At 44.6% G+C, this 21,404-nt stretch overlaps 2 protein-coding genes and 1 long non-coding RNA gene across 4 annotated transcripts; 1 reads left to right on the forward strand and 2 right to left on the reverse strand.

Annotated features, from left to right (window-relative positions):
• Nucleotides 1-139: 139 nt before the first annotated feature.
• znf628 (zinc finger protein 628) lies at nt 140-10,353 on the reverse strand. Its single transcript, XM_082551362.1, has 9 exons — nt 10,199-10,353; nt 9,182-9,746; nt 6,619-6,691; nt 5,593-6,531; nt 4,810-4,980; nt 3,517-3,850; nt 3,214-3,368; nt 2,580-2,822; nt 140-2,475 (listed from the first exon to the last, which is right to left on the reverse strand). The coding sequence occupies exons 2-9, from the start codon at nt 9,565-9,567 to the stop codon at nt 478-480; spliced, it is 4,299 nt and encodes a 1,432-aa protein (XP_082407488.1). The 5' UTR covers nt 9,568-9,746; nt 10,199-10,353; the 3' UTR covers nt 140-477.
• Nucleotides 10,354-10,691: 338 nt separating this feature from the next.
• Nucleotides 10,692-16,402, reverse strand: il11a (interleukin 11a). 2 transcript variants are annotated; one of them, XM_082550245.1, is made up of 5 exons: nt 16,291-16,402; nt 15,375-15,532; nt 12,671-12,766; nt 12,384-12,545; nt 10,692-12,285 (listed from the first exon to the last, which is right to left on the reverse strand). In XM_082550245.1, exons 1-5 carry the CDS (start codon nt 16,295-16,297, stop codon nt 12,106-12,108), a joined length of 603 nt encoding a protein of 200 aa, XP_082406371.1. In that variant the 5' UTR covers nt 16,298-16,402; the 3' UTR covers nt 10,692-12,105. The 2 variants fall into 2 exon arrangements, with proteins under 2 accessions (XP_082406371.1, XP_082406370.1); XM_082550244.1 differs by lacking the exon at nt 16,291-16,402 and adding an exon at nt 15,780-16,006.
• Nucleotides 16,403-16,578: 176 nt separating this feature from the next.
• Nucleotides 16,579-19,248, forward strand: LOC309716447. The gene is made up of 3 exons (XR_014279437.1): nt 16,579-16,687; nt 17,499-17,624; nt 19,017-19,248. It is a non-coding gene; the product is annotated as an uncharacterized lncRNA (long non-coding RNA).
• Nucleotides 19,249-21,404: the final 2,156 nt, after the last annotated feature.

Here is a 21,404-nt window from a genome sequence, read left to right on the forward strand (position 1 = left end):
ATGTATCCCTGAACTGAAACTAAAGAGCAGGTGAAATACAACTAAACAATATTAACACACTCTTTGTTCAACATTTTGTTTGTTGGGATGTGGACACCCTACCTACAAGTAGTAAAAATAATTAAAAATCCAAATGACAAAAGGTATTAACAGATTTATTAATTATTAGTTACTATTAACATTGTGAAGAAAGTAGGCAATATACAACATTTATTCACAAAAAACATATTTACTTAATAAAACTGCCAACGACAGTATCATTTAAACTAATCTTTAGGAATATTCTGAGGTCCATGTACAGCCTATTTAAATGTATAACATTTGGCATGGCATTACAACACAGTACTCATCTAACTGCATGTCCTCGCTCACTTGCATGAGAACTCAACTGACTATAAAGTGCTAACAAACAGCCCACAAAAAGTGAGGCATTTACTCATACATACGCTTTATTCGTCTCTAACATGCACACCGTTCTCAGTTAGAGAACTGCACCTCTTTAGGTTTAGAGCTAGGTCCATTCAGTGCGTCTTCCTCTGAGCTGACTGCAGAGTTCACTTCCTTTGTAGACTTTTCCTTGGCCTCTGCTGTTACACCTTCATATTTCACCTCGCTACTTTGTGGGATCTCCCCGTCCCCTTCTCTCTCCATTCCCCCTTCTCTTAAGCTGCTGGTGCTGACTTCAATTATTACAATTTCATCTCCACTTTCCAGCTGAAAGATACTTTCCATTCCTCCTCCACCCTCAGTAACTGTGCCACTTCCAGTACTGCAACCTCGGCCCTCCTCTCCTATCATTCCTCCTTCACCTTCTATCAGGGCTATCATCTGCATGCCTTCCTCAGTTTCCTGTTCCAGCTTGGTCTCACCCCCCAGCTCAAACACCACCTCCTGCCCATTAAGGGGTACTAAGCCTTGGGTAGATGTGCACGAAAGCTGCAGGCTGTTGTCCTGCCCTTGGCTGAAGGTAGCACTGGTTGAACCACTATCCTGTGTGTCAGTGTGGAAATGAAGGACATACGACTCCCCCTGGCTGCCATCCCCACCCGATTGTCTCCCATCCTGCTTTTCTCCACTCCATTCTTGCAGGAGTGACATCATCCCTCCCTTATCTACCCCTTTTTCCTCTTCACCTGGCACATCTGTCTTGAACTGCAGCACGAGTGACTTTCCCTCTCCACCCATTCCTTCATCGATTGCCTCCCCAGATGAATTCCCTTCAAACTGCAGCACGTATGACTCCCCGGCCTCCCCGATATTCATCCCCTCCTTTGCCTGTTCTTCATTATCAAAACACAACACAAACTCTTTCCCTGACAAAGTTTCCCCAGTCCTCATTTGCTCCACAGTGGAATGAGGTTTCCTTTCTGCAGGGACAGGAGCAGAATCTGATGCTGCAGCTACTGTGGTGGCTGGTGTAACCATGGTAACAGTCGGCAAGGGTCCTGAGGTATCCGCTATGGGGGCTACAGTGGCAGGGGATGACAGAGTCGGGGTAATGGTGTCAGATGTTGTGGGTAGAGAAGATGAGTTTGTGGTAGTATTAGCAGCAGTAACAGTCTGGGTGCCACTGGTCACATTAGAGTTTGTTACTGCAGCAGCTCCGCCTGCAGTGTGACTGACTGGGGTTGGGGCCGATTTCAGAAGTGTAGCTTTTGGTTTGCGCCCCCGTCTGCCTCGTGCAGTCCGTGTGCTCTTCCCCAGTATCGGCTTCGTAAGTAGGGAGCTGGCTGAGAGGTTGTGCATTGGTGTGGCAACTGGAGTGTGTGCATTGTTACTGTTGTTAGTAATTATGATTTGTTGTTGCTGTGATACAGATGGAAACTGGGGTATCTGAGTCTGGTTTTGGTTAAGCACAGGCTGGAATGCTTGGATAGTCTGAAGCATGGGGAGGGACTGAGGCTCTGGAGCTGGTGGAGGGTTGTTTGCTGTGGGGAGGAGAATCAGGCTGGACTGGCTGCCGTTGTTGGAGGGGCACTGCAAGAGGAGGAAGTTTTGAGGCTGGGACAGTTGCGGTGGTGGCGGAGGAGGTGGTGGCTGGACTGGCGTAGGCGTTGACAGAGGAATGAGCTGCAGGCCGCTTGCTGTCTGTATCATGAAGTAGTTCTGGGAGGTGTTGGGGGGAATATTAAGTGCTGGTTGGGATACAATCAGACTGCCATTGTTTCCTGAGGCTTCCAGGGTGATGGGGTTCAGCAGGGTTGTGGTGGTGGTTACTCCTCCAACACTGGCTTTCACAGCCACGCCGTCTTTACCTCCACCACCTGGGCATGGCAGGGAAACGCCAGTGCCGTGGGTGCGGATATGCCTCTGCAAGTAGGAGTGCATGACAAACTCCTTCGAGCAGTAGGGGCATTTGTAGTCCTTGCGTGAGGAGTGTGTGCGAAGGTGGAGTTGAAGGTTGGAGGAATGAGTAAAACTCTTACTGCAGTGGGTGCACTGAAAAGGTCTCTCGCCTGAATGCGTGCGTTCATGCTGCTCTCAGAAAAATAGTAACCAAAAAAAAGAAAAGAAAAGAAGTTATGAAATCAGTTGATAAAACTGAACATTTTATAACATGACACTGCAGCTGCACTGACCTGTTTCAGATTTGACGTCTGGGAGAAGGACTTGGAGCAGATGGAGCACGTATGAGGCCGCAGACCAGAGTGCATCTGACTGTGTCTGCGCAGGCAGCTGGTGTTCTTGAAGGACTTGCCGCACTCTTTACACACATATGGCCTCTCACCTGTGTGCTGCCGCAAGTGGTACTGGTAGTGGGAGCTCCACTTGAAGGTGAGTGGGCAGTGAGGGCACTGAAATGCCCGTACACCTGTATGCACCTAGGTAAGATATATGTTAAAAAAGGGGGGAGTTAATTTTTAGTGTCCTACCAAAAGAAGAATCTAGAACTGAGCTTGACAAAGAGTGGAAGTCATCACAGGGAACATCAAAATATGAACGCTTGTTACAACTGAAGCACTGAGTGACAGTGACTTTAGTCATGAGAGACCAATAACTTACACCATATTTTTTTTCCTTTTGCTGTTTGCATTTGTCTGATGTAGACTGCATTCATCTCCAGAGGTAATTACATGAGAGCTAAAATACCTAATCAAGTGGAATGTAGAGTTTCACACAGACCACAATCAAGAAACCTCACATCAAGAAAATTATTTTGGTAATTAAAACCTTATTTGATTTATTTGAGTGGAACAGAAGAGTGAGCCTTACCCGCTGATGGATAGAGAGCAGTGATGATCTCTTGAAGCTCTTTCCACACTCCGTGCAGCGGTAGGGCCTTTCCCCAGTGTGATCCCTCATGTGGTATTTCAACCCTGATGAACCTTTGAAGGCTTTTCCACACTCTGAACAGCGGTATGGCCTTTCTGTGTGAACATGTGAGACACGAGTTTAAAAATAACAACAACAAAAAGAACAGCAGAATAAGGAGTTCTTTAAAAAAATAGAAAAAAAAAGAGACTGAATATCAGCACAGTTTTATGCCTCATCTGCTTTCTTTCTAATTATCTTTACCTCCAGCAGGAGTGCTCTTGCTAGATCCCGTCTTTTTGTGGGCTTTGGTTGGTTTTGCTGGCTGCTCCTCTTGTTCCTCTCCAACGGTTATGATGTCGACATGAATCTCCCTCTGGTCCTCCTGCTGCTTGTCAGCCTGGCTCGGAGAAGAGGGAAGCGGGAGAGACAAGGAAAGCGATGGAGGGCACACGATTTCGGCCTCTGCCTCAGCCAGGAGACGCTGCTCGGGAGTGTGGGAGTGTTGGTGCGTGAGGAGCGAGGAGAGAAGAGGGAAAGAGCGGTCGCAGGCAGAGCAGCTGAACTGGGAACGGGACTGTGATGAAAGAGAGTGCATCTGGAGGGGGAAAAAAAAGAAAATGAAAACAGGAGGTAGTTCATTTGATAGTTGTTGTTTTTTTTATTAGAAAGCACTGATCTAAATAAATATTAGTACATTATAGAAAATGCAGAACCCAGAGAGCAATGCACACAGTTCACTCAGAAACTGCCTTGAACACAAGCTATGAAGACTTTCATAATGTTGTGATGCCACAACTCTTTAGTCCCACCTACACCAACGATCCAACTTTTTTCCTTTTTGGCACTGCCAGCTCTGACTCTAAAACATCTCAGCCACAAGAAAAGCAATAAATGACACTAAATTTCCTGTTGCTTACTGCAAGACCATGTAAGAGTCTTCGTGCACTCCAATGCGCTACTTTTATTTTTGGTGGCAATGTTCCCTCAGCAGGAAAAGAAAACATTCTTGGAGGAAATCGGAACTTATGGAAACTCGAAGACCAGTTTCAGACCAATAAACAAGGACTGGGAGTGGGGTGCATTTTTTTCCCTATATCACCTACAGTGCCACTTAAAATTAGTTGGATTATTTCTTAGCATTCCCAAACACAAACGAGTGAAAAATTAGCTAAAAATTAATGTACTATTGGAAATGGTAACACAACTGCAGGAAAACATTGTGTTTTATCTAACATAGTGACTTCAGCATGACTGCATCACTGTACTGAGTTGGATTGTGGTTTTAAATGTGTGCGATTTGGACTTTTTTTGTTACCGACAGTTCATAGAGAGCTGGAGGGCTCTTTTGGAAAGGCCTGTTAGATTTCATGTAGAGCTACAGACACAGCATGGGCATGATAAAACAATCCATAAAAGTCCCATTCTTGATATATGACACACTTATACTAACACTAACAAAAGGACCTTTAAGATGGATAAATGTTAGTCTTGCTGTAGGTTTTGTAATCTGTACAAAAGTGTTAGTAGTAGAACAGTTGCAACAGTCATTCTCACCAGTGATACATGTCTATTGAGGCCTCCGCTCGTCTTAAAGGTCTTATTGCAGTAGCCACATGACAGCCCTGCCCATGTGGTTCTGGCCTCTGGCTGAACGGTCTCAGAGCTCTGAGTCACCTCAGTGAAGCTCTGTAACAGGTCAAACTGGGCCTGGGTGGTGCCGACATTCTGAGGACAAACCAAAGGAAGTAGTAATACATATCAAAAATATATGTCCTCAAACTGAACTCATTGGCTTTATAGGGACTTTTATTTGCTCCAATTCAAAGTATATTTTAATTAAGAGTACTTATACTTCTGCCCCACATTACATAAAAAACAGAAGCTACACTATCTAACAGGGAAAACCTTTTGAATTCACGCCAGTTTATTTTGCATACCACTGGGTTCATGTTAACAATGCTTGTTTGGGTGTTGATCATTTGTGGCCTTCACACACCAACATCATGTTCAGACGACACATAAGCTGCAGCAGCAGTTACAGGATGAGCCAATCGCAAAGTTTGTTGCAAAAACCTGTGTCAGCCTATGAGTTGACTGACAGCGGTTTCAAGTGCACAACCAACAATTCATGGTTATCACAGTTTTTCTGCCTAACGCCCTATTTCAAATCGGTTCTACCACTATTATGAATGTGTTTCTACTATTTGTAGGATCTAAATTGGGCTTAATTGTACAACTACAAATTTTAAAGCATTTAAAGAAATGTGTGATGTTGGCAGTTTTTGAGATAAATATTTTTATGCAATGTGCATTTATCCGTTTGAACCCATCACTTACTGCATTGCTGCCATCTACTCCCTCTGACAATCCAAGGAGCACCTCTGTCGTGTGTCCACTTTCAGCCACTGTGGTAGTTTCCACCACCTCCTCAAAGTCAGCAAGCAGGTGTCCAGCTCCCACCAGCCCATCCCCAACTTCCATCCCAGAGCCGACCCCTGCCCCTCCACCAACCCCATCTTCCTCTGGAGCCATGTGAATGGCCTGGTGCTCCTCTAGGTCTGTCCGTGTGCCAAAAGTGTGGCTGCAGCTGCCACAGCTGTACAAGAGCACACTGGCTCCGGTGTCTGTACTCAGGTGAACCTCTGTCCCAATGGCTCTAGATGTGCACATGTTCTCCCCAGAAGAAGTGAGGGTGAGCTGGGGGAGAAGGCCTGGATTCTGGCCAGAGGAAGTGGTTGACAGGAACACTTCTTCCATCCCCACCCCAACTCCATCAGTTCCTTCCTGGCTCACAAATCCCACCATGTCTGTCAACATTGATGATGTCACTTCCTCTCCCCCCACCACCACCTCCACTACCTCATTTCTCTTCCTTGCATCCTCGCCCCTCTTTCCCTCTTTCCCACCTGCGTTTAGGTTGGAGTGCGAGTTCTTGTGCAGGGCCAGGTTTGACGAATGAGTAAAGCTTCGTCCACACTCACCGCAGATGTAGGGCCTCTCGCCTGTATGTATCCTCATGTGCTGCCTCAGGTTGGTGGACTGCGTGAAGGATTTGTTACACACTGTGCAGGTGTAAGGTTTGAGACCGAGATGGACATTCTTGTGTCTCCGCAGACTGCTCGAGTTCTTGAAGGCCTTCGGACAAGTGTCACACGGGTATGGGCATTCTCCTGTGTGTTGGCGCAGGTGATACTGGTAGTGAGAACTCCATTTAAAAGTAAGGGGGCAGTAGGGACACAAGAAGGTACGCACTCCAGTGTGGACACTCTGGTGGACCTGGGCAGAAACCGATATGGTGAAATATCTCATTTGTAAACATTGAAAAAAACAAACAAACAAAAAAAACCTTTTTTGGCGTCTCACCTGGAGAAGAGAAGAGCGTTTGAAGGCTTTGCCGCAGTCCTGACATTTATAAGGCTTCTCCCCTGAGTGTGACCTGCAAAATAAAGGTAACTATTCAGGAGGAAAACATGGTTAATCATATGACATCATTATTTGTGCAAAATACAATCAAACCCATATCTAAGTAATTTCTTTTGCTATGCATCGTATAGTATAACATCTTGTTTTATGTCAGAAATTAGCTCTTTATTTTACATTGAAATTTGCCTTTTTGACACTTTCCATCAACCTGACTGTGGCCCGATTTAAGATGTGAAAAAGGAAGGCTGGGAGGTGCTGGTTAGATTGTATGTCTTCCTGCTGATATTCAGTCCTCTTCTCATTCATTCCCTAATCACTCACTGCTTCTGATTAATCTCCTGGTCAGTTCTAGTAAACTGGGTTTATTAAATATTGTTTACATGACATGCTATTCCTGTATTCCTGATCGCAGGAATTAAAATATTAATGGATCTGTATTTTAGCTGTAGAAGCCAATTGACTGCAGAACGTCTTCTGTATTTGAAATGTACATCATCGAGTTAGATATGAGATGGCGAACATGAAAACACCATCAGGATTGAAACAAAGACGTAGCAGACAATTCTTGAATCCCCTGTTATAGAGTTAGTCCATTAGGGTTTTTGGACAGCGACATAATTTGGTATTTTTGCCTCTGTACACTTCCACAGTGGATTTTAACTCGTGATAAATTAAACAGATAAAATATTTGGAGTTGATCACAAGTGCTGAATTTGCACTTCGTAGCTTTTCACTGGATATCCTAATAGAATAGGTTCAAAGAGATGGCGATGGAAGTGAAGGAGGCCATCATTAGACCGAAACGAATAAAATAAATCTGATGGATTAAATAAACTTTGGGAGTGGCCAAATCAACAATTTTGTTCATTCTTCAAAAGAAGGAATGCATTGGCCAACTCAGTAACACCAAAAAGCCTGAAAGAAATCCAAAGCCAGCTAAAGTTCATGATGACAGACTTTCCATGGTTACAAAAACAACTTCACAACATCCAACCAAGGAGGTGTGTCATTGTCAAAGTCCACAATCATGGGATGCCTTTATGAACAGAGCGTTCACAACAGGGTGCAAACCCCTCATTACACTCAGGAGGTCACATTAGATTAAAAAAAAAATAAAAAAATCTAAATGAGCCTTCACCATTCTGGGGAAAAAAAAAAAACAACCCTAGATGACACTGAGAAGAAGAGAAAAAGCTGTGATCTGAGGTTTACCACATTATCTGTAAAACATGGTGGAGGAAATGTTATGGGATGAGCCGGTGTTCTGGGAATCCATCCTACCTGACAAACCATCCTATTCGTTGTTTGTGCGCATGCGCACAACACGAAATTAAGTGGCGAACCGTCCTACCTTTGTGAATGTGACCTACAAGCATACTTTAACAGCTAAAATTTAGTCGCAAAACGTCCTACCTTTGTTAATCTGAGCTAGAAGCATATTTTAACAGCTAAAATTCAGTGGCGAACCATCCTACCTTTGTGAATATGAGCTAAAAGCATACTTTAACAGGTAAAATGAAGTGCCAAACCATGCTATCTTTGTGAATGTTACCTACAAGCATACTTTGACGGGTAAAATGAAGTGGCAAACCGTCCTGGCTTTATAATTATGAGCTACAGGCATACTCTGATGGGCAAAGTTAAGTGGCAAACCATCATACCCACTTAAATTTGTGCTGGAATTACTCTGTGACAGCAGAAATATGCATAAACTACTTACGGTAGGACGTTTTCCCAAAGTAGGATGGTTTGTCAGAATACCGGGTCACTAGTGTTTATTGATAATATGACTGCTGATTGAAGAAAAAGGGTGATTTTTTTTTTTTTTTGCTTAGCAGACTCCACCTTTGGCAAACATATTTAATGAGGACACATTGAGATGTGCAGGTGAGGGAGGTTAAATGACTAAATTTGTTAGTGCAGAACCGTATTAGCCTTAAAAGACAAAACTGTAACAGTATCAAACTTAATGATATAACAGCCAAATACGGATATCGGCTGATATTAGCCTTGTTGACTCATACCAACATATATGCATTTACATTTGCCTTTTGTGGTTTTTTGGGGTGACTAAATGTTCAAACATAGCATAAAGAGCAAGGAGATGCTGATCTTTTTATGAAACACAGTTTTGGGTTTGTTTTTTTTTACTCCTCCTGGTACAAAGACTGGAATTATTAACAGAAGAAAACAAACTGGAAAACATCACTGGTATCTGCTAACAGCTAAAATGTTCAATTCAATTTTATTTATGTAGCACCAAATCACAACAACAGATGCTTTAAGGTGCTTCATATTGTAAGGTAAAGGCTCTACAAAAATATAGAGAAAACCCCAACAATCAGATGACTGCCTATGAGATAGCACTTGGTGACAGTGAGAAGGAAAAACAACCCTTTAGCCGGAAGAAAGCTACAGCAAAACATTATTTTAGACATCAGAACTGGTCATGAACTTCCTAATATGTGAATCCTCAATATTAATATAATTTTAGTGTGGGTACCGTTGGTGATAGAGCAGAGCAGAGGAGCCCTTGAAGGCCTTGGGACAGAGGTTGCAGCGGTAGGGCCTTTCATTGTTGTGGCTCCGCAGGTGGTGGGTCAGCCTGGATGACCACCTGAAGCTCTTGCCACAGTCCAGACACTGGAAGGGATGATCCGTCTGCTCTGGCTGCGGGACTGACCCGGACACTGACGATGACACCATGTCCAGAACCACTTCCTCGCCACCTTCTACTCCCCCTTTTTCTCCCTCCACCAGCTCCCCTCTCTCCCGTTCATCCTCGCCATCCTCCCCCGAACCAAGAAGAGACGGGAAAGGTGAGAGGGACGTGGTGGACTGAGCTGGCAAAAGCTCTGCTTGGACGACTAGGGCCACTGAGTTGGCCATTACCAGATCAACCTGGTGGCAGATGATGGTTTTCCTTAGAGGCAGAGGGGTGGGTGGGATCAGTTTGTGTGCGGCATCATGGTTTTTCTTTCATCTTTTCTTCTGTGCCTTCATAAATTCCTTCCCTGCTGGCCACTGTAGCACCAGCTGTCATCCCAAGCAGTGAAATGAGGGCAAGTCTGAGATAAAAGGAGATGGAAATAAATACAGTATTACAACATTATAACAGTTGGTACCAAAGCTCCCTTTAAATTTCCCTCCCTCCCTCCCATCTCTGAAGCTGGTCCTCCCTCCCCGCTGTCTTTCCTCCGGCCGTCAGTCCGTGTGCGCTGTATCTCCACACTGGCGCACGGTTTCTGTCCTTCCCCGCAGTGCGGTGCTTGTTAGCACCACAAACCAGCGGCTACAGCAAAGTTACACACCGAGCTACTCTATAACTGTCCCAATGTCTTCCGACGAGCTCTTGCAATCCAGCAGTTAAAGCAGACACACACACAGATTCTTTGGCGAATTAACAAAAACAGTTAGTGGCCTGCTTTTAAAGCTAACCAAGCCTCCGGCTCAGTGCGGAACAGCTTCTTTTAACTGCTCGCCATGAATGTGCATGAATGCGGGCTGAGGCCGTACTCACCGCGGGTACTTAACTCATCTTAAAGCTATATTGTTGATCATATGAAAAGAAACTGGGTGCTGCAGTGCTAATCCACACAACCTTAACAATAAACACAGCACAAACTAACAGCAGTTCTCCACCCAATGCCGCCTTTCAAGAACAGCGGCAGCGATTGGCTGATACGTACAATAGATGAGCTACTCCCATTGGCTGGGGGCTTGAACAGACAGGTTGACGTTCTTACCAGAAAACATTTAGAAAATCAAAATTTGGCGTAAGCTAGTTATTAGTAAAGGATCCATACTCCAAGATGCTCCAAATTAATCTAAAAGCTTTTTTCACATTCGAGCTCAACATTTATCAGTTTTTGCCTCGACTCTTCTGCACAGACTGTTGGGTAATGTAGTTTCTGAGTGTGCACCCCCTCAAAAAACGTCCATCTGTCACACAGTTCATATTACAGGTGTGGTAGTAGGCCACGCATATTTAAAGACACACAAAAACCAGTGTGCACATTCTGAAGTTTTTATTTCACCAAGGCACATATTTCACATTGAGGCCAATTAGTGTGTGTAAGAGGCATTTTGATGTTACAACAATAATTTAAACGTGATGGTATAATAATAGCGAATAAGAATAAAAACTGTATAAAAGTACAAAAGGACAGGAGACTTGCTCCACTGCAGCACAAAATAAATAGTTCCACCAAGTTACTTAAATAAATAGTCAATACTGTAACAAATACTAGAATAGGAATGAATAAAAATTATAGTGATAAAATTGGTCATCTACAGTATGTTGTAGAAAACGACATAATACACAAAAGCACTGTATACAACATTTACATTCTTGTACATTTATGTACACCTGTACAGAACATAGTGTCACAATACATAGTATTTTAAGGCTTTGGGTGTTTAACTAAAAACAAAAACAAAAAAATCCCCAAACTTTTCTACACCAAAGCACAGGTTCAAAATCAGCCATCCCACTCTTAGGAAGGGCCAATCCCGACAAGTTTGTGCAAAGAATCTAATCAGAATCATCAGTGCTTAGCAACAGGGCACATTCATATGACTTTACCACAATGTTAACTACGCCTCCACGTGCAGAACACAAGGGAAGCAGGCACTGAAAACACAAATGTGACTGTGGTACGAAAGAAAGGATTCGCTTTTCTTCAAATACCATCCTAACGTGGAAGAAATAAAGTAAAATGAATTTGATAAGGAATTGATAAATTAATGTGTCATGTGGAATATTTTACCATGGCTGGAGATGACATTATGAGCTTTTGAAACGTATACTTTAAGGGCCCTATAAATAAGGAATAGTGAAGGCCTAGGCTGCCCCAAATGCATGCTACATCTACTGGAAGAATTATCATCTGAAGAAAAATAAAAATGTAAAAGTAAATTAAGCTGATTTATACAAATGTCATTATCAGAGCTATCAGTTCAGGAAGTGCTACAGTGTTTGTTTTTTGTTTTTTGTTTTTGTTTTTGGGTTCAGTGAGACACAAGAGAAAGGGAAAGATTACAGAAATGTGGGCAAATGAGTTCACGTTAGTACAGAAATAAGATAAATAAATAAAAATTAAATAAATAACTAACATTCAATAAATAAATAAATACATAAATAACACAGTCATGACATGACGGTTTCTTGACATAATCATTGGAGTTAAACTGGAACTTGAGCTGGAATCGATGGTTGTAACTGGCTGCATTGTGGTGCATCCTCAATGGCTCTGATGGAAAGACACATTCCTCAACACACATGCTGACACACAGGTTGATATTTGGGCCTCTTTAGGGATGCTGTCAACTACAGTGCACACTGACATGGTCTTGTTTCCCTTTTGATGGGGACGGAAGTCCATGTATTCTCACTGGCTCTGCAGCCCCCTTTTACTTTCTGTATCATCATTGGACTGCAGTGACCTTGGGCTTAAGGCTGAGGAAGGCTCTGTACGCCCAGTCACAGAAGAGCTTGAAGTGCTGAAGAAGCTCATTGGTGGACTGCAGGACATCAAACTGATAGGGGAGGTGAGGGGGGAGGGAGGGGGTCGCCGGACTGAGCCTTGGTGCTTCAACTCTCAGCATCTGTGGAGGAGAAGACGGGCAAACACACGGATTAGAAAGCTCAATCACAGCGGCGGTGGCGCGCGCTGAGAATCGAACAGACAAACTCAGCTCCTCACCTGACGGTGCAGCAGAGTGATGAGAGATTTCATCTCTCTGATCATCTCCACCAGCTTGGGCACTGCAGGGTGGTGGTGCTTCTTCGACACTCTGTTGAGCCACTCAAAGTGGTGCTCGTACAGCTTCAGGTCGGAATGAAGCTGTGAGAGCGTGGGCTTCAGCTGGAAACAACGCAAAAATACTTCAGAGACTTAGCATGGGAGTGTCGAAACAGGCCAGCTCCCCGCCCCCTCTCTCTCTCTTTCTCGCCACATGCACACACACAAATACATTATCAGAGCATTACCTCAAGATTGTTGAGGTCATGGGCTGATCTGTTGCTCATTTCTGGCAGAGACTTGAACCTGTGGGGCTCCACTTCTGAGTCAAATGCATGCTCCTTCTGAAAGAGAAAACAAGACACAGAGCAGCCCCTTAGCAATTTACATCAGCGCAATTTTACTCATCCTGAAACAAGTCACGGCAGCATGAGGAAAGTATTAGTCTAGCATCTTGATTGGGTGCCTGTTTTCTGCACTTAGAGACAGTAGCTCTCACTGAGGGGAGTGTGGTCGATCGGGTCAGTGTGAGTTCACCCACATTCAGCCTCCCCAAATGTCAACAATAAGAGAAAATGAGCTGAACCCACAGGATGTTTTCTGCTGGGAGTGTGGATAACAACATACGCAGTGACTAAGAAAGCTCCAAGTGGGACAGACAACACAGGCCTGCGGGGAAACTCCAGGGTCACAGCTATAAAAAGAAAGAATGACGCAGTGCCGCTGCCCAGCTCAGCCTGTGTAGTGCCCACTTTGACCAGCAGAGGGGGATAAACAACCTAATGCCAGGTTTATGGGATTCTGCTTTGGAAGGGCAGCTGAGCTCATCAGTAGTGCAATTTAGTATTAAAGACGTAGGCCTATTTTAGTAATGAATAGGGACAAATAGAGATGAGTGAAGTGGTATGCGTCATTTCTAATCAGCAGAGGAACATAACAACATTAGAATAATGATTGCTGAGAAATGTTTTGTATAAACAAGTTGAGTGCGCTTATTGCTTCCTTAACCTGTTGTTCTGTGCTTCCCTTGCATTACTTGTTGTTCGCTTCCACTTGTTTTTGTTGATGTTTTTGGAGATAAATGTCCTGTATTGTCTCTCCATCAGCCCTTTATAAGAGCTCACTTATGTCTGTGGTCCAATGTTTTGTCTCCGCTGCCGTTTTCTCCCCTGCTGTCCCTTACTTCCCCCGTCCCTCGCCTCTCCCTGTGTCTCATACCAGGTGCACAGGCACATGCAACATGACGTGCACATGTGCATGCATGCACACACACACACACACACACACACACACACACACACACACACACACACACACACACACCACCGGCTTGTCATCTAGTTGTTTCTCTGATCTCTCTTCATCTCTTGTGGTTTTTGCCCCATCTTTCTCAGCCTTTAATTCTGCCTCTTATCCCAGTTTCTCTCGCTCTCTTCATCCCAGACCATGACCTCACCCGACAGAACCTAGCATCCAACCTTTTTCTTCCTGAATGCAAATACTGGAATGTGATAAATCTTTTTGATTTTTATCAAGTCACTTTGCTGTGGCGACCGAAAGCAAAACACTAAACACCGCACCTACACTACCACGGCTATTTACAGAGCCCTCAATGCACACACACACGGCCACAAAAATGCATACAGACAAACGCATGCACACACGTATACACATTTGTATGTATGCAAGTGTGCACAGACTCATACACAGGCACACTGGAAAACCTGGGCCCATATAGAACTATGTTTATACACATACGCACATTTCTCCCTCTTTAAAGCATCAGTTTCATTGCTCTTTTGCAGGGACTTTCCATGGATTCCCATTCTATTTATCTTTCCTAACTTTGTCCTCTTTTTAGTGGAATTCCACACAAAAAGGGGGGGGGGGGAATTAAAAATAAATCCCCAGTGTTAGTGAACACTGTCTAACACTGTTTCGGATGCCCTTTGATAATCCTGGTGTGCTCACATCTGGATTTCAGATTGTGATGCTACTACACAATGACTATAACATTATTTCAAAGCACAAACACAAACACACACGCAAACACTTTCTCAACACTGCTGGACAAGACTAGAGAGAGTATGTGGCTATTTCTAATTTTATCTCCTGAACAAAAGAGTTTAAAGATTTGCATAATGCAAAAATAGAATCAATATCAGCCATGTGTAACCAAAGATCCAGAGATATGATGCAGTTTTCTTTTCACCTGTTAAAACACAGTGTTGATACACAATCACCTGTCGGATCCAAATCTTGTCTAAGTTCTCAAATCTGATTTCCCTACTAACTCGACTGTCATCGCAATAGGATTTCGGGCCAGACTTGTCGCATTTAATTGGGGAGAGAAGCTCAACACTTCACCAACCGCCGACCATAAACATGTTTCTGTGTAAACAAGCATGCGACACACGCTGCTGTCATTTCACAGACGGCGTGCTTGGCTGTTTTTGTAGCTGGATGGAGGTAGATTTAATTTCACTGCACCTCCACTGGCACCTTCTTTGCCACCAAGTCTTAATGCAACCGCCACCAGGGGAGGTGACCAGGCACACCGGCATGCTGCTGAGTCAGACCGCCTCTCCCGTGTGGATTAAAAGTGAGATCACTGAGTCAAATCCCCCCCGAGACGTTTGTTGCCCCGTGTAAGCATGCAGATGGACTCGTGAAAGCAGCTTAAGGTGGACTAAAGCCCCGAGCAAACCTGGTATGCGTTTGCACAATAGTGCGTGATGCAAAGTGGGTGCAGTTTAATGTGTGAGGTTACCTAAACCGAAAGCTAACATTAGCACCCAAATCCAATTAGTAAAAGATCAGTCTGTGGTGTAATGACCAGCATCGTCTTCCAATTCAATTAGCACGGGGTGGTCAGGGCCTCGCAGCCTCCACTCCCGATGTCAGAGGCTGATTGGTAAACCTAATGGTCTTGAGGACAGCTTCATCACTTACCAGCAGTTCTGTGGTGAGTTTCATTAGATTTTTGGTCTGATTGGACAGTTTATCCAAGTCACTGGGTCGCCGCTGTGGCACCGGAGAGGCAGACGTGAACACGGGCAGCTGAGCCAATAGCAGCGAGAAGAGGAGAGATGAGGAGGAGTCGAGCAGCACTGCAGGGGTAGAACAAAACGGAAGCAATTAGTGGAGAGGCGCTGTCATCTCGCCATAATGATAATGGCCTCGGGGCACGGCTGTCAGCTTTAGGGGAAGATATTGCACCATGATATAAACAATAGCTCCAGACTTGGCAAGAAGAATCCTGAAGAGCTTCAGAGTCATGTTTTCACAGGCTGAATGCAAATCATTAAAACATTAAATGCCAGGCTTTGACACAGAATAGCTCCATTTCATCTTTACCATAAGCAAGGCAATGAATGCCGCTGATTGTCACACCTGCAACTCGATAGGTACGTGAGCCGGTGGTATAAATTATATAGACCAAGTCAAGCCAAGTCAACTCTCCTAACAGTAAGCTCATTCATTCTTGTCCTTTCAAGTTCAAGTACAAGGTAGACTAAGTATTAAAAGGGAACCACAGTGGTGTTGAGATGATGAATGCTTGATAATTACAGGTGAACCACAAGAATCGCAGCCAAAATAACACTGCAGAAGCATCTGAGCTCTTCGTCCCAGAGCAACTTTAACAGAATTAAGTTGCCCAAATCTTCAGTCGAGCAATAAAGAAGCAGTTGCTTAGATTTTCTGATCTCTAAATAATTTAACCTGTGCACAGTGGGGGGGGGGGGGGGAAAGCAACTTTTTAACAACAACAACAAAAAACTAACAAAAAATTTTTAGAACAAAGCTGATTAAAAATGAGAAACATTTATAAGATTTTTTTTTAACCCACAGTCATATAATCACTTACATTTCATATTGGTTCGGATCCAAGAGATAGGCAAACCAGCAGAAAAACGGAGGCAAATAAATAAATAAATAGAAAATTAATAAATAAATTGAACTCCGGAAACGGTCACGTGCTCCGGTTTCTTCTTGCTCACTCTTCTGTCAGAGTGAGGAGGAAAGTTGTCAGGACACACTGGATGAGAGAGCGCAGAGTGATGAGTGCGAGCACTCAGACGGCAAAGTCAGAAAGTTAAAGGTAAAAAAAAAAAGCGAATATCGTCAAACTTTCTTTTTTCAGTAAAGTTTGAGAGGAGCCCCTGCAGTCTTTATAGAGTGCTGAAGGCAGAGAAGCACTTTGGCAGTTTGGAGAGAGACAGAGAGAGAGGCTACAGAAATGCAGAGAGAGGGATGCGAGTGTGGTAAGTCCAATTTTTGCGCGCAGTGAAGTGTTTAGGCTTGTTTAAAACTTCCTTTATAAAGACGTCGGGCCTATGACACATCGGCAGTGACTCACTTCATTCATAAAAACACACACACGCAGACACACGCTCTCTCTCCCTCTCCCTCCTCTCTCTCTCTCTCTCTCGCCCTCTCTCTCGCCCTCTCTCTCCCTTTCCTCCTCCCCTCCCTTCTGCCCTGTCTCCCTTTGCGAAACTTTAAAAAAATGTTCCGTTGTTTTTTTCCCCCTCTATCACTTTCTCTCTATCCTATCCTATCCTGTCCTGTCCCTATCTCCGGCACTTCCTCCGTCGCATCTCGCTACCTGCCCCAATCAGTCGCATCTACCTCTTTCTATCTTTCCATCGCCAAATCTCTTCCCCCCTAACTCTCTATCACTGCAGATGTTTTAAAAAGCCCATTGTTTTCATGTGTATCAGTATATCTTATGTAACCATGTATCTTTTCGAGCCTCTACACTCTAGTTTTACCTGTCCTATCTTTTTCTTGCGTGCTGGTGTGTTTTTGTGTTTTTTTTCCTGTTATACTTCAGGGGGAAATGTCACAGAAATTGTGCTCCTGCTTGTGGTTTAGGCTACACACGTCACATTCCCAGTACAGTATTATGGCTAATACCTTTTAGCAAACACCTTTTTCTCCTGTATTTCTTTTCCTCCTTTTTTTTTTTTACCCCTTGCTATTTTTTTCAGAGCCCCTCTTGAGACAGCAGCCTGTTATTTCCACTGCCCCCCCACCCCCTCTCTTTTTTTCACTTCTTCTCTCCCTCTCCAGGGTGAAGGAAAGAGTGAGAGACTACGGATAGGAGCAGGAGAGGTGCTGTCCAGACCAGAAGGGGCCTCTCAAAGTGTTGCATAGAAACAGTGAGCGGACACACGCCACAGGAGTGTCGAGGCGGTGGTGGGTTATTTGTGTTTGTGTTTGGGTCAACATCATATAGAGACAGATGCATGTGGATGTGTCACAGAAAGGAGGATTCAGCTCTAATAAACCAAAACAGTCTTTTTCTGGCACCAAAACGCACATGCTGATGCATGCAGAAACATCACAGACTCACTACTCCAACTTGTTTGTGTCTCTTTTTCGTACAAACACACACACACACACACACACACACACACACACACACACACACACACACACACACACACACACATACAGAGCGGGGCAGCCTGGAAACACTCAGTCAGGTGCAGTAAAGCGTGGCCCACTGTTGCAAAAGGGCAAAAATGAGTTTCCAGTCATCACATTTGGGACAGCTAATGCATCATACTGTACACACACTGTAAAGTAAATCACAAGGGAATCTCACTCAGACATACACAAAGGGAGGAAAAAAGGGAGAACGCGAGAGAAGGAAGGAGAGACGGAGAGAGAGCGGGGAAAAGGAAGAAAGCGTTTTTGAGTCTGGGTGTGAGATTAGGAGACCCTCATTCACAGACATACACTCATGGTGTGGTTAGAAAATAATTAGTGGTGGGCTTTGTATGCGCACACTTGCACACTCATGCACATATACACACAGAGTTGCCAGTCCAGCGGTGGGCCTACACAGACAAACAAACACCCTCCAAATGATGAGGGCCCGGTGGCAACGAGTGGGTGGCGGAGTTGTTGTGGTGAAAAAGGGTCATGCTCTGTTTTCTCAGGTCAACAGTAGAAAAAAAAAAGCAGGGAAAGGAGGAGAGCAGGGGGAAGGAGCAGAAGAAATAGATGAGTGCGGTTGGACGTAGGGAGATATTGACACACTCGCTCTTTTTAATTTCCCACATCAAAGGGACGTTTGAAGACACAGCTGGGGAGAGAAGAAAAGAAAGAGTGAAGTTAGTCACTCTCCCTCATTCCCTCTCCGGGCTGCCTCTTATGATGGGGGTCTCCTGGGTGGTTCTGAAGCACTGTTAGGCCATCCGCCAGCACTGATCACTCACACACTATGACACAGGGAGTGCGTCTGTGTGCGTTTGTGCACGTGGGAGTGTGCACACGTGCATCGATGTCAGTGTGCAAAGTTTAAAAAGAAAAAGAAAAAGCTCTGTATCTTTGTTTAGACGTTTGCTTTTCGTGTGTGAGAGCGAGCACAGAGCGGCGCATGTTGGAAAAGGGGGAATCCAGGGTTTGTGTAAATGGGTGTGCATACAGTATATGTGTGTAATTATGGGTATGCGGTGGTACAAGTGCGGTGTCTGTATAACATGCATGAGCGTTTGCGTGCGCGTCTGTGCGTGAGAGTGTGTTTGTGTGTGGCCTTCATATGCTACCCATTACATCACCAATCTGTGTAAACCACCACAGGAGGAGAAACAGAGTGAGACACTCAGACTACGACCTCAAAGACATCAGAGAGGAAGGGGAACCTGTGACAGAGCCTGCCAGCCTGCCTCGCTGCCAGACAAACTTTACTCACACAAGCTTCTCTCACTTCGCCCGTACTTTACACTGGGTTTGCTGTGCGCCATGACATGTACTCGCACTTCTATGCTTTCTTCGAATCACTCGAATGCCTCGCTCACTTCTCTCACATTTTGCTTCGTTGTTAATCCACACAGCTGCTCAAATCATTAGTCATTAAAAAAAAAAAAAACTATCAAATTCAGGAGTGTGTGTATTTTTGTAACATCCTGCAATAAACTGACAGGGAAAAGCTTGAAGAGTAGATCTTGTAATGTGGGATTTTTTTGTTCAATGTTTACTTTAGTGTGCTTTGTGGTTGTACTTTGATTATGAGAACAAATACCAAATCAGCCCATTCTGTTAATGTTGGTTTTCTCATAAATGTTTATTGCCGTGGGTCAATATCCAGGTCCAGGTGGGTGAAAAAGTAGTCTTTGTGGATTTTAGGGTTACGTCTCATGTTCTGCTTGCCTCAGTGTCATAAGTAAACAGTGAAGACGCTGGCCGTGACGCAACTCTGCTTCGATGGTAAAAGGGATTATGGGAGAAGAAGTAGTAATAAATTCACCATTTTTATGTTGCACCCTCATTTCCTCTTGGGAATTCCAACGGGGCCTGAAAAAACAAACCAGGAGATTACGTTCAAAGGGGAAACCAAATGTCCGACCCATTACTGTTAATATTTATCCTCCTATAACAGTACGCTTTCAAGTTTCCCTGTGACCTCCTCAACCTCCTGTCTTCTTCCTCTTTCCTCCGCCATTCTGTCCTTCATTCATTTTCTCCAGCTTGCTCCCAGTTGGGGGACTCCAGCGGGGTATCCTATCCTACCTATCACTATCACTGCTCCATCCCGCTTCTTTCCTCCGCTTAACCCCTGTTACTGTACCTCAACCTACGTCAGAGAGCGAGTGAGTGTGCTAATAGTTCTGGGGGGAAAGAAGAAATAGTGACACACAGAAAGGGGGCTGCAGTCATTGGGCTATAAAGTGACGTCTCTGACTTTCTTTGTCCATGTCAAAGATCAGCTTTAATGTGCTCTTGCGCTTTTTTAAAAACAGCTATCAGACAGAAGGGGCTTCTTTCAAGTCCCCACATCTCTGTGCCACTGGCAAGCTCTTATTTGAGAAAACTCCCTGCAGACGCGATTTACAAATTACGCGTGTCAATTGCTCTCTTCCTTTTCCATTCGAGCAGCCCACTCAAGACAGATATGGCTGTTGTGCATCTACTGCTTTGCCTTTTTTATTCGCCCATTAAAGGAGCATATTAACCAGCATCATTATGGCAGGTTTCCTCCGCTGGCTTAGTTCACAGAGCCGTGCAAAAGGGCAGGATGCAGTGATGAAAGGGAGAGCATGAAGCAGACGTCTCTCCCTGGCAGAAAGTTGGGGAGCCAGAACGTTTAAATCAACTCTCTATTAAGCACACTTTTACAAGGGTCATTTTGTTTGGAAACCAAACTCTATGGTATGTGACAAAACACAGTGTATGTGTGTGTATGTGCATGCATGTGTAGCGGGCAGACTCAACCGAAACCCTCTCCCTCGCTGACTCTGTGTTGCTCACCTGCTCACGTTCACCACCTCCCCAGCTCTCTCTCACTGCTTCCAAGCATTTATGCGTCTGCCAGTGAGGAAATCGCGAGCTGAAGGAACAGGTCACAGAAGGAGTATGAGAAGGAGAAGACGAGGGGCGGGAGGGGTGGTGGGGTGTACAGCAGGAAGTAAGCAACCCACGCACAAGGAACTTTTTACTGTGCAAACACTCTTTCCATCTACCCTGCTTGCTTCCTTCATCTCAGACTGGTGTTAATACACTGGAGAGCCCAGGCCTGTCTCAGAGCTCCCGCTTTCTCCTCCGGTTCTCCCTCCCGCTCCTCTCACTCTCATTCTCAGTCGCCTTAAACATTCTTTCCTCTCCTGTCATGGTGTGTCCTGTCTGCGTCCCGCTCTCTCCTCATCTCTTCCTCCCCTCAAAGTGCTTCCCCTCAGCTCCCCCTCGCTTTCTCTTTCACTCACTCGCTACCTTCCCCTTCACCTCTGATCTCCCTGTTTTCTATGACAGTGCAGAGAAAGATCCGTGAAATAGTGCTCGAGCAAATTTTTATTCACCAGCCCGACATATCACTCCACCGCTGACTCCATGCAGAGGTTTGTTTGTTTTGTTTTTTTCAAGTAAAGGAATAAAAAGAGGGGAGTGAAAGTGAAGCTCCTATTTTTGGTGCATTCCTTGGTGCTTGCAGAGTAGTTACCCCAGAGACCTTACTTGTGCATTCGCTGTCTCTTT

The sequence above is a fragment of the Aulonocara stuartgranti genome, assembly GCF_965226115.1.
Source record: "Aulonocara stuartgranti genome assembly, chromosome: 11".
NCBI classification, from domain to species: Eukaryota; Metazoa; Chordata; class Actinopteri; order Cichliformes; family Cichlidae; genus Aulonocara; species Aulonocara stuartgranti.